This window comes from Dreissena polymorpha, chromosome 6 (genome assembly GCF_020536995.1).
Source record: "Dreissena polymorpha isolate Duluth1 chromosome 6, UMN_Dpol_1.0, whole genome shotgun sequence".
NCBI classification, from domain to species: domain Eukaryota; kingdom Metazoa; phylum Mollusca; class Bivalvia; order Myida; family Dreissenidae; genus Dreissena; species Dreissena polymorpha.
The window spans coordinates 112,123,278-112,137,277 of record NC_068360.1 but is presented as its reverse complement, the minus strand read 5'-3'; the positions used below and the strand labels follow the sequence as shown (position 1 = coordinate 112,137,277).

Genomic DNA, 14,000 nt, shown 5'->3' with positions numbered 1-14,000 from the left:
TTGATGCGCATGAAATCCTCGTGCATGTTACAAAAAATATGTCCGGTGTTTACATTTCATTACGTCGATAAACCTGTTACACAAATCACCAGATAAAACGCGCCATATTTATAGTGCCGGTCTATTCGGCGACGCTTGCTTTTTCCTGAGGATTTAAAGTAACTTGATTAAATTATGTCGCCATAATCTGTTATTTGCAACTAAAAAAGCAGATAAAATATGTACTGTATATATCCGACCAGCAGCAGTTAGGTATTAGTATGTGACGATTCTTCAAGCACAGTCTTTCAATAAATACGTCAAGCAAATTCAAAAATACATTTCGAGTTTTATTACTATTAATATTACTATTATTACTATTTCTATTACTTTTATTAGTATTGTTTATTAAAACATTTATATATTTATTAATTTTTATTATTTGTGCTGTTATTTTTATTTTTACTAATATTATTATCATCACTACTATATTATGTTTTACCGCCGGAAAAAGTCCTTATCTGAACGCAAATGATAAATTCAGGTTTATTGTTGTTGTTTTTTTAAGAAAAAAAGCTTCCTTATAACTTTCACAACTCAATAACATCACTGACTTTTAAGTGAAATAAATAAAGCGTGATTTTAATATGTTTAAACTTGACACATTAAAGGTGAGTACTCTATTTCTGTACCCCTCTAAATCCGCCTATGCACTAAGTCTCTTGGAGCATGATCTAACCACCACAACCCTGCCATTTCTGACGTAAGTATCTAGCGTTCGATACGTTTCGTTAATAAGAAGCAAAAATCGAAAATCCGATAAGAGGCTTTACCAACAATTGATGATAATTTATTTTAATATATGACATAAGTGAAAAGAATATTATTTCAATGCTGATTGTGTTTAGAAAGACCGTTCTCAATTATCTCAATGTATGAAAAAATGTTCCCCTTCACAAATATTGGACCTTCAATCATGACAATGAACGTTCGAATGTGGTTCTTTGATTCACAATGTCTCATGGAGCTCTTCGCTATTTTCTGTGAAATTGTACAATATATTAACATATTTATATTAAACAAATCAATATACAGTCACATTTTTAAATAATTTCGTTTTGAAAAGCGATATGGACTTAGGATCTAAAACAAACGTCTCACATTGTGTCTGACTATTGCAAACCATTTAAATATTTATCTGTGCTGAACAGAAACTACCGTCCAGACAAATTCGTAAGATTTTACCTAGCGCGCACATTCTTTAATGTGATCAGATTGGCCTGATTCTTGCCCAAGACAGTGTGCATAATTGCGATTATCCTATCAATAGCATGATGTCATGACCACGGCATATATGATGTCATGACCACGGCATATATGATGTCATGACCACGGCATATATGATGTCATGACCACGGCATATATGATGTCATGACCACGGCATATATGATGTCATGACCACGGCATATATGATGTCATGACCACGGCATATATGATGTCATGACCACGGCATATATGATGTCATGACCACGGCATATATGATGTCATGACCACGGCATATATGATGTCATGACCATGGCATATATCCTTCCGTGCCGTACAAAATGAGATTCCGGCCAAAATAATATGGATTAGTATGGATATACAAGTCGTTGAAGATACTGATTTGAAAGTTCTTGAAAGTGCCATTGGGTTTGATTTTAGTGAGCATATACATATAGCAATGCTTTAAGGAACTGTTACACTTGACTCGTGGCCAGTTTTTTACCCAAGGGACGTAATTTGAACGACCTTTGTAGCCCACCACAATCTGATGACACCTACAAAAGATTGTAGATCTAAAAGTTATTTGCTTATGTTTATATTAAACATGTGCACTGTAAGCTTTAACCCGACCGTGCTTTGAACGCACTTGTGTAGTAGACCACTAAATGATACGTGTGCATACCTGGCATGACATGTACAGCTATTTCTAGACATGCTCTATTAACAAGATATAGTGTGATCAGTCTGTAGTTCTAAACCGCGTTGGTTTAAATCAGGAGGCACAAATTAACTATGTCGCATAATTATAAACAAAACGTATCTTGCAGAAACGATTTAGAAAGTGCTGCTATATTATGAATAATCAACACATAACGCGATAGATGTGTAGGTTATTCAAAATACAGAAGCGCCATTTTTATGTGCACTGGTTTTGAATCGTTGCAGATCATTGTCAACGAGTCGTCTTAGTTTTTTGTTAAAGACGTCCAATACATGTTAATTAAGCAGTGTCTAAAATTTTCTGAGATTTCGAAACCAACTCGTTTTCCTGGTCAGCACGATTAACGTGAAATGAAAACAGACGGCTTCTTTACTATTTTAAATTGAATTTCACATTTTCCTTGCGATATACAAAACAGGGGATATAATGATCTTCGGTAATTTTGAATATTTCCTGGTTTGTCCTTTGTTTAATTGTTCGCTCACCGCGAGATGTCATTTTATTATGTCCCATGAGGTTTTGTAAAATTGTCTCGGGCTAGGTGTATTGAAACATTTTCTCTCTCCCGTGTGTTGTGGTTGACATTTAATTATCCCCTCAATCACATAGTATCGGCCCTCCTAATAGTATCGTGACTTTAAGGATAACCTCTCAAAAAGTGTTGGAAAGTTGTGTGTTTTTTTTCAATTTTAGAAGTTGTAATTTATTTGATGGTTATAAATGACTACAATGGCGATCAGTCCAATGATTCCCGGGTTTTATTGCAAAGTAGGTCATGTTTATGCCTGGGTGATGCTATGATTTTTTAAATACCGTAACAACAATTATGTTTGTTTGTTAATGGATTAATAGTAGCTTTATCAAATGTTGTATAAAATGTTAAAATATTTTAAGAACAACACGAGCAAGACTTTGGTTTTTCCATTAAGTTTCTATTTTTTCGAACAAGCACAGGCGCGTAGTTACACATCTTAGCAACCAAAATGAGGGGTCGATATTATGAGACACATGGTACATGATACAGATTACAACATGGAGCAAAGTCTAGCCAGTATTTTGGTCAAAACAACGCCGATTTTAATGCAATGTTCGTTGTTTTGTCCAATAATACACATCAAACTATAGATTTACATGTACATGTAACACATGCGTGTTTTTGTATTTGTTCACTTCCAAAATTCATATGTATTCATTAATTTTGAGGGCTGATACTACGGGTAGACATACTACATATCATCCTATTGTGTTCCTTCACTCAAATGTACTACCGAACCGGTTTTCCATACTTTAACATGAATATTCATTAAAGTGATAATGCAATTTATCACATGTCATACCCTGTTTCCCACGTAATATAACCATTACATATATTTTAATCCCATTTTGATACCGACATTGAAGGTATAACACCCCCATGGAATAAACTAACCGGTATCTCACCTTGTTGAATATACCTGTCGCGTGCACGGACTACTTTTGCTTCTTCCACTGAATTATTTTTCATAAGAAATCTCTAGAGTCGAGAAAACTTTAGCTTTAACATTATACGACCTTCAACCTTTAGATCTAGTCAAGGGACGTAATTGTTCACCATCCGTATAATGAATCAACTGATTGATGGCTTCATTAAATGATATACTTATTGCGTCATTTTCCAAAAATATGTGATGTCATTTTATGGTGTACACGAAACTAGTATGTGATGTCTGGGAATAAAACATTGAAGACGTGAAAATCAAAATGTATCCTGGATGTTAATTAATTATGAAAAAGTGCACATTCTTTTGACTTCTTACCTCGGATGGAACCGGTGAGACGAAGGCTTTAGATCTACATATAGATCAAGCTTATTCGTGCTATTGTTTTTTTCGAATTTGTGCGTGCCTATTTTGATGTGAAATTGTGTGTGTAGAATATACTGATGGGTGTGTATTTTGGTTCAGTAGTATATTCGAATTGTTTTGCTTTTAGATGTAAGTAAATGTAAGGGTATTTTCTTTGAGGAATAAACTTTGTCTTTGTTGCTTTATCATAGAAAGTTTATTCAGTAAGAATAACCCGTTTGCAAGAAGTGTTTCAAAGCTTAATATAGTTATTAAGGATTATCTTGTGTTTGGGCCACAAACTTCATGATGTGAAGGCTAGATCTAGACGCCATCACAATCTGCAGCGTCCATTAAAAAAATAGGCGAGTATAGTTTTTTTTTGATAATTCATGCTTAGAACGACTCTGTGTGTAAATCTACATGTACATGTTTGTTGACATTGACATAATTTTGTCAGGGGCAATCGCCGCCATATTGGATTTTAATATGGGCAAAAGCACTCCAAAAATATTTAGTTTATTGTAACCTGGTAGGCAGCAGGTTACAATACACTAAATGATCGCTTCATGTAGGGCTGTACTCTCTAAAAAAATATCATAGTAGACAGGAAGGCATGTTTTACACTTTTTACCATTATTCGGGTGTTATCTTGCGGAGATAATGGTAGGGCATGAATAGGTGTTCACTACTGAATCCCTGAAATATGATACACTTGAAGACTATAGTAAACCATTGCACTAGAAAAGGTTACATTCCACTAAGAAACGGCCAAAAAAAAAATTGCAAAAACAGTCGATTTTGATTTGTGTCAAGTTCTTTCTTGCATTGTACATGACATATCTTTTTTATTGCATAAATCGATTCCGCTTAGAATGGCCTTTAAGAAAAGGTATGGTAATGGGGGTCTCTATGTGCAAAATGTTGCACTTATTTTCGCTCAAAGTTGTCGCTTTTACATTGAATTATATAGGAAAACTATTTGGTGTATTATGACCAGCAGTGTAATGGCGGACGCAGGGAGTATTCAGGGGAGATAAGTATTCAGGGGAGATAATTGGGTAATTACAAAATTCTGGAACGGTCTATTGTTACATTAATACGCCATCAATTAGGTGTTGATGAGTGGCAAGAAGTGAGAGCGGTTCCCTGGCGGTCGCAGATTCGAGCTGCTTTGTTACCAGTATCTACGAACTCGTAGTTGGCACGAGAGGTTTAAGCGAGAGGCATTGAATTGCCTACTAGCACTCTCGATCAGCAGACAATTTATTTTTTAAATTTACCTATCTAACGGAGGAGTCCGGAGATAGCCGATGTATGATTGTGTGTAAAAGTTTCTTCACACCAAGCACTTAACGAATCAGAGTCGTCCCACCCTATCCGACATAACCCAACTAATGACCAGTGCTGATGATACTGTTTTTATATGTGTCGCGTTCTGAGAAAACTGGGCATGCATAATAAATGTGCGTAAAGTGTCGTCCCCGATTAGCCTGTGCAGTCTGCACAGGCTAATCAGTGACGACAAATTTTGGACGACACATTATGTACATGCTTTATGCCCCGTTTTCTCAGAACAAGACACATATGTTTTTGCCAGCGTTACACGGATATGAGGAAAAAATTTATAAGCCGTAAATTGTATATAAACCAATCTGTATATAAATTCAACAAGATATTAGTTTCATGTGACAAATCAGTTAATTTATAATGTATGTAAATATGCCAAAGAAGCTCTTGTTATAACAAATGCGAATCTAAATAATACTGTTCAATAATTGCATTGTAGCTTTAATAGTTTATTAGTATGTGTATTATTAAATGTCCGTTTAAAGTTATGTAGTTATTTTGTGATACCTAGGCACGCGACAAAACATAACATGTATACTTTATTATGAAGACTATGTACTTCTGTACAAGTCTGAATAAACTGTCTGTCTGCCTGCCTGTCTGCCCGTCTGTCTGTCCATCTGTCTGTCTGTCTGATATAAATCTGCCGCAGTCTATGAGTGAGAATGAAAACATGATCAGATATAGAATTTAACTTCAAATTAAACGTTCAAACGCTTTTATTGTTGTAGTTATGGTTGTTGTTTTTTTTCTTTTAAATATTGGGAAAACAAAAACAGTGGCACACCTAACCGGTCTAATATAAGGTTTATTGCACAATGCAAACTTTCAGAATCAACAATTTTATTTATTATTATAAAAAAAGTTTAAATAACACATGAAAAAGTACATGAAAATTTCCATGCTACCATAACAAGTAATTTATTAAAATTTAAATACAAATAACGATCTAGAAAATATAGTAATAATACAAGCACAAGTCATATGGAAAAAGGCTACTCACTAAATGAACCAAACTCAACAAATATGTTTTATACATGTCTTGTTTGATATCAAAATCCACTGCTTAATAGCTGAATTATTCTTAGACATTGGATGTTTTTATGTGGTTAAAAGGTAATTCAAGTGATTCACTGTTTTTCAACAGTCAAACATTTAAGTGAAAACTATCAAGGAATTTCAATGCTTCATTATAAATTTTTTCTCAATTAAACAGCCTCCATAAAATGTAAAAATATAAGTCCTTTTTTATATACATGTAGTTCAGTAAGAAAAAGTGAAATGGCGACACACACATCATTCATACATCGCACATAATTCATACATTGTTGCTGACTGTTCACACACATCATTCATACATCGCACATAATTCATACATTGTTGCTGACTGTTCACACACATCATTCATACATCGCACATAATTCATACATCACACATCATTCATACATCGCACATAATTCATACATCACACATCATTCATACATCACACATAATTCATACATCACACATCATTCATACATCACACATAATTCATACATTGTTGCTGACTGTTCACACACATCATTCATACATCGCACATAATTCATACATCACACATCATTCATACATCGCACATAATTCATACATCACACATCATTCATACATCACACATAATTCATACATCACACATCATTCATACATCACACATAATTCATACATTGTTGCTGACTGTTCACACACATCATTCATACATCGCACATAATTCATACATCACACATCATTCATACATCGCACATAATTCATACATCACACATCATTCATACATCACACATCATTCATACATCGCACATAATTCATACATCACACATCATTCATACATCATTCATACATTGTTGCTTGACTGTTTTCGCTAAACTAGGAATGTTATTTATTTAGTTTATTAATGAGCATTATTAAATCATCAATTTTTCATTGCTGTAATCAACTTACTACACTTGAGTTGCCTTTATCATATATAACCCTATGCGGTGTTGTGGCAGATAAGGTGACTTCCCAATAAAAGATATTTTTGAAATTATTAATTTAAGGATTGGACGTTTTTACCAATTTTATACGAGCGAATTCTTACAATTTCAGCCACCTATATAACATTAAACAAAGTCCTAAATAAAAGAAGAATAATAGAAAAATAATAGTGTACTTGTCTTATACTTAGTGCATTAAAAAAACGTATTTGTGCACTATAAGTTATAAATACAACAGCACATATCATGTCAGTAATAGAGGTCTGATTACACATCAGTAAAAAAAAACATATTTAAATAACAAAATTAACACAACAAGGGGTTTATCACTGACACTGCTCAACATAAAATTTATTACACACCTTTCTTAAAACATCTTTCAACCTGGGTATATTAGTACTATATGGTTAGATAGGGTACAATTACAAAGCATGTATGAAATGTAAACAACAAAGAAAAAAATTCAACATAACGACCCTCATTTGGTATGAATAATTACCATTAATAATCCTAACATTCAGAATAATTACCATTGATTATCCTAACTATCATTACTTGCCAGTGTTATTTTAATTGATTTAAAGCATTAATGAAGATTTTGATTCTGAAAACAAAAGTTTAGTTCTGATGGCTCAAGCAAATGCTACGGTATAAATTCCTGTGCAGCAGAATAAAAAAAAATAACAGATGTATATTGGCCAGTGAAGAATAACAAATTGTAAATTTACTTTGATAGCCCAGTGTACTTGAACAATATTACACAAACAATATGCAATGTTAGTCTTTAAATAGAAACCCTTAGCAACAAGACTCAATCTAGATTTTGTTGTGTTCTCGAAAAAAGTTCCCTATTTGTTACTAACTCAATTTTTATCTTAAAATCAGTTGTTTTTTTAATTGTATAAAAAATATAAATGTGTATTTAAAACAAGAAGAAAATAATATCCTTGATCGCCATATCCAAATTACCAAATAAACTTACAAAATAGCACAAAATTATTAAGAAAAAAAAAAATTACATAATTTTCTAAAAAGAATATTACAAAGGGAAATACCAGTACGCAGAAATCTCAATTTTTGCATGATAAAATCTCTCGAATTCCTTAAACGACTCCATTGCCATGCCTCACCTCTTTCCCACCATCTCTGACAATCACCTCTGTGTCATGACACGCAAACTCCTCCCCTTCACTCTCTGACTCCTCCCTATAACTTTCCGACTCCACCCTCTCACTATCAAATCTCTCCCCATCATCATCATGAATGTCAATCAAGTCATCCGAAGCCACTGCCTTCCCTGACTGGCCACTCCCGCCAGACTCATTCAGCTCTTTATCAGCTCTCTTCTGATTGGCTGTGGACTTGGCAGGGCTCCTCTCATTAGTCGGTTTGAATTCGTCAGCAGGAGACTTGCCCAATGAAAGGAGAGGATTCTCCTTGCCGAGCTTTAAATGTCTGATTCCGCCTACTGCCCCCATCTCTGACTCCGAGTCTTCAGACTCATGGGAACTTGAAGTGTGGGCCTCGTTTACAACCCCTACACGCACTGGAGTAGGCAAACCTGGAAAGAGAGAACACAAACCCATGTTCACCCATTCGTTAGATTCTTGAATAAAGAATAGCCTATAACTAAAGAAAATATCCTTCAGAGATTAATTATATACAGGATACTAATGATATTTACAAACGATGTGTAAAAGGTCATTTGAAGTGTGTTTTTTTATTCAAAACAATAGACTTTCAATGTATTGCCAGAAGTCATTGAAAATATAATAGAAGAATTAACTATTCTTATAGGACCCTAAATGTACAGGTGGAATGGCAAAATCAGATAATATCCCCAGTACCTGAATTATCAAATGTTGACCTCCTGTTACCAGGTGAGTTCTGACCCAATGATGCATTACTAAGCAACGGGGTTCTTTCCGTGTTTCCAGACTCCTCGTCCGAAGAGTCACTGGAGTCGTCAGGATCGTTTCCCGGGATCACCTTGCGCTTACAGATAGGGCAGCTCCGTTTGTTCTTAGTTAGCCAAGGATCAATGCACTTGGTGTGGTAGACTGTAGGGTTAAAGATGTCGCAATGTGAATAATAAAATAATATATATATATATAACAAGAGATGTATTTGTCAGAAACACAACGCCCCCTACTGCGCCGCTTTGATTGATTGATTGATTTTTTATCAGTTGGCAGGTACAGATAATTAACTCCATTTAAAGCTTATTACAGTCTAACCTGTCAATAAAGACCACTTAAGGGATTTGGCCGTTGTGGTCTTTATTCACAGGTGGTCTTTATTCGCAGGGTCGATTGAAACTTTGCAAATTATGCTAGTAGGATTTTAAATTATCAGCAAATCCAACAAAATCTTAATCTAGTACACCAATTGTCGACACTCATATTTTGACCCACCTTGAACAAGATTCAAACATGGCCTTAACCCTTTGCATGCTGGGAAATTTGTCGTATGCTAAAATGTTGTCTGCAGAATTTTTAAAATTAGCATTTTCTTCGATTTTTTTCAAAGAATACTATCAGAATAGCAAACAATTTGGATCCTGATGAGACGCCACGTTCTGTGGCTGTCATCTGGATCCAAACTGCTTGCAAAGGCCTTCAAAATTCGGTTCCCGCACGGAAAGGGTTAAAATTGCCAAGATAAAGTTTTTCTTACCAAGTCCCATAAATGTTGAGACATTAAGGTGGCTAACAGAAAGGTTACATGAACTTCTTTGATTTAATTTTGTCAACTAGTCTTTGGACATGCACTGCCCATATTTGAACTGAATCTAGCTATTGTCACCATCAATATTTGGAGCTATTGTGATCAAAATTGATTCATAAATGTGACCTGTAGAGTGGTGACAAGGTTCTTACCTAGTTTTTGACGCACACATTGCCACTAAGATATTGAACAAGATCAGCATTCCGCCCAAGTTTCATTTAGATTGATTTATAAAAAAATGTTACTGCACGCCCCACAACACATTACAACGCGAGCCAAAGATAGGTTGATGGCTAAAAATATGGCGTCCAGAGATGGATGGTGAAACGGTAAACAACACATGAGGTACCTGAACAGGTAATCAAAAGGTAATAAATTAATACTCAAGTGAGCTAAAACCCACGCACAAATTCCAACAGTTATCTCAGTGAAACAAGATGCTGAGTTCAATAAGTGGTGATGCCTCAGTTGGAACCCTTGTAAGTATCCATACATTGGCCCATTTGAAGAAGCCCTAGTTCAAAATAAAGGCAGTTCAAGGCCAAACTGAGGTCAGGTGACTTGATTGACCTGCGTGTTAAATGGAACAGCACATCTTTTTAGTTGTCATGTATTGTTGTTAACCCCTTTCCCCCATAAGAAGCCAAGTGAACACGGCTTTTGCAACCAGCATAAAACCAGAACAGCCTGCGAGTAACTTGCAGGCTGTTCTGGTTTTATGCTGGTTGCAAAAGCCATTTTCTCTTTGCTTCTTATGGGGGAAGGGGTTAAAGAAGTCCAATACACAGCTTACCGTGGCTACAAGGCAACAGACGCAGCTTGTCTCCCTCCTCATAATCATCCAGGCAGATGGCACATACATCGTACTCATCACCTGCAAGAAAAGGGATCACTCTTTGGTTTACTTCCATCCTTGCATCACATGTACAGGAAATCATCCATGGTTATTAACCCCAGGCAAGAAATGTAGAGGAAATCAACCATGGTCTATTTTTCACTTTTGCAACAAATGTTTAGTAAATTAACAGTAAAGCAAGCATGGTTTACTTACAAATGTACCGTAAATCAACCATGTTTACTTATGCCACATTAACGAATGTGCATGAACGCAACCATGGCTAATTGTTGAGTTCCTTTAGATTTTTGCAAGGGTGTTAGCAAAACAGGGTTGATTTCCTGTACATTGGTTGCAATTATGTATGTAAACCAAAGAGTCAATCCAAACTAAAGTTATTGACCAGAAACAACTTGTTTGACGCTGTCCAAAAACCTTTGTTGAAAACCTGATAAAAACTAGGCAAAAGCGTTCTTGAGTTATCATCCGAAAATCGTTTTACTATTTCGGGTCACCGTGACCTTGACCTTTGACCTTGTGACCTCAAAATCAATAAGGTTCATCTGTGAGTCATGATCAATCTACCCATGAAGTTTCATGATCCTAGGCGTATGCGTTCTTGAGTTATTATTCAAAAACCATTTTACTATTTCGGGTCACCGTGACCTTGACCTTTGACCTAGTGACCTCAAAATCAATAGGGGTCATCTGCGAGTCATGATCAATGTACCTATAAAGTTTCATGATCCTAGGCCCAAGCGTTTTTGAGTTATCGTCTGACAACCACCTGGTGGACGGACAGACCGACATGAGCAAAGCAATATACCCCTTCTTCTTTGAAGGGGGGCATAAAAACACCAAAGGATCATTAACAAATACCAAAAGAACATTTACAAACACAACAGATAACATCACTTACCCTTTTTGAACTTCTTTGTTGGTATCTTCTTCAGATGTTTGGATGGAAGCCGAGAGCGTTTCCTGCGTCTCGCATCACGACACCACTTGACCAGCTGTAACAATGAAGTCGACACATTTATAGCCAAAGTCTGTATTAGATTGATACAATAATATGAACAAATCAGGTTCCTTACTGTTACTTATTTCATAAGAGATATGTCAATTAATTTCCCTTTTCACAAATTTTGGCATGTATTGAAGTTTGTCATTAAATGCTTTATATACATGTAGATGTAAACATTGGATCTTAAAAGCTGCAGTAAAACAACAAGAACAAAAGTAAAGAAAGAAAAATATATAACCCTCAACTGGGCTCGAACAACTGACCTCTGGGGTAAAAGTCTCCCCAAATTATTCAATTGTTTTGCGTTGCAATTTTCAGGTTTTCAAATCATCAAAAGATGCATATAATGGATATTTAAGACATCGGTAAATGTTCAGTATTACTGTTTCCTCACAAATATGATAACTACTACGAAGATTTGCAAATCTTAAACATTTATTTTTATTTTGTCAATTAACCAAAATGTAAAAAGGCCCCTTTAATGCATGTGCATAAAATGCCAACCCGGCTAAAGGCCGCACAGGTTAATTAGGGACTTAGCTTTCTGCTTTAATTGTATATTTATTATTTAAATGAAGTCTCTTCTGGGCCAATACCCAGTATAGATGGAAAGTGTTGCCCCTGATTAACCTGTGTAGACAGCACAGGTTCATCTGTTAGGAAACTTGTAATACATGCATTAAGAATTGCGACACCACTTGGTAAGCTGTAACAATGTAGTCGGCACATTAATTGCCAAAATAAGTGTATAATTACAGTGAAGTCATTACACTGATGACATTTCTGCTAGCCTGACTATTTAGAAGTTGATATATCAATCCGACATAATAAGAAAGGGAGAAGATTTTAATATGTATGCACTAATGCAGACATTATTTTATATTAATGGGCATTTGCAATAGCAAAAATAGCAGAGTTCCGCTGAAATGTAATTGAGTCGTGATCTGGGAGATGGGGGTTGATGCATACGAATACTGCACAGGCAAAGCAAAGACAAAACTGCCCGCTTGTATTGTATTTTTCGTTAGAAGGAAATCTCTTTTTAGCGAAAATATAGTTTATAAAAGTGTCCTCTGGGACGACACTTTACGAACATGCATTAAGCCCAGTTTTCCCAGAACAGGGCTCAAATGTATTCATATGATTGGTATCCCTTGTGCTGCCTTTTTTTTAATAAACATACTAATTCATTTTGTCTTTTTATAAGTACATTTTCATTTGTTTCTAAAAGTACTCAAACAAGCTTGGTTGAGCCAGGAACCAGGGTCCATGTTCACTAAGCTCAAAAGCAATTCCTTTGCGGACTGCACAGGCTAATCTGGGACTACACTTTACGCTCATGCATTAAGCCCTGTTTCCCTAGGCGAGGCTCATTTGATATTTCTACTGATCTGATAACACCAAATCCCTACCAAGAAGGTAAGCATCAGCACAAAGCAGACTCCCACGACCACTGCAAACGGCCACAGCATGTATGAGGTATAGTTGTCATGCTCATGATCATCTATGAACAGGTAGTACCTGAAAACATGACAATAGAGATAGGCTCGTGTTATTAGCGCTGTCAACCCATTGCATGCTGGGAAATATGTCCTCTGCTAAAATGTTGTCTGCTGAATTTCTAAACTTAGCATTTTCTTCTATTTTTTCAAAGAATACTATTAGAATAGCAAACAGTTTGGATCCTGATGAGACGCCACATTGTGTGGCGTCTCATCAGGATCCAAACTGTTTGCAAAGGGCTTCAAAATTCGGTTTCAGCACTGAAAGAGTTAAATAGATTGAGATACTTATTTCCATTATTATCAAGTCATCAATAAATAAAACAAGAGTTGTTTGTAAAAAATGTATGACACCCCACAGACCAGAACTATTAGCAAACTCAACCAAGACATATAAAGCACAAACGTTCTGAGCAAGTTTCGTAAGAATTGTAAAAAAACCCACATTATTTCCTGTTTAAAAGTAGTATTTCTTTAACATATCCAACATTTTCACCTGGGAAAATATTCAGAGGAACAAACAGCATTTGTATAATTGACCTTCACCTTTTATCTCTTGATTAAGGGTCATCCTTCGTTTACACAAAATTGCATACTAATGTATAAGATTGCATGAAATGAATATTACTATTAGTATATAATACTTAAGATATTAAGTGAATACAATTTTCATGTTACAAGTCAATGAGAACTTGACCTTTGCCCAGTTGACCTCAAAATCAATAAGGATGTTTCTTTACCCTAAGAAATCAACATAGCAATCTAGATGA

General features: G+C 35.4%; 1 protein-coding gene across 2 annotated transcripts in view; it reads right to left on the bottom strand.

The window, feature by feature from the left end:
• Positions 1-5,927: 5,927 nt before the first annotated feature.
• LOC127834208 (E3 ubiquitin-protein ligase RNF13-like) overlaps positions 5,928-14,000 on the bottom strand; it is a 31,151-nt gene continuing 23,078 nt past the window's right edge. For both annotated transcript variants that reach the window (XM_052359860.1, XM_052359863.1), the window contains exons 7-11: positions 13,141-13,249; positions 11,624-11,717; positions 10,663-10,743; positions 8,990-9,202; positions 5,928-8,703 (exon numbers count right to left, since the gene is read on the bottom strand). In XM_052359860.1, coding sequence (XP_052215820.1) covers positions 8,246-8,703; positions 8,990-9,202; positions 10,663-10,743; positions 11,624-11,717; positions 13,141-13,249 — 955 coding nt within the window. In that variant the 3' untranslated portion in view covers positions 5,928-8,245. The remainder of the gene's footprint in view (positions 8,704-8,989; positions 9,203-10,662; positions 10,744-11,623; positions 11,718-13,140; positions 13,250-14,000) is intronic.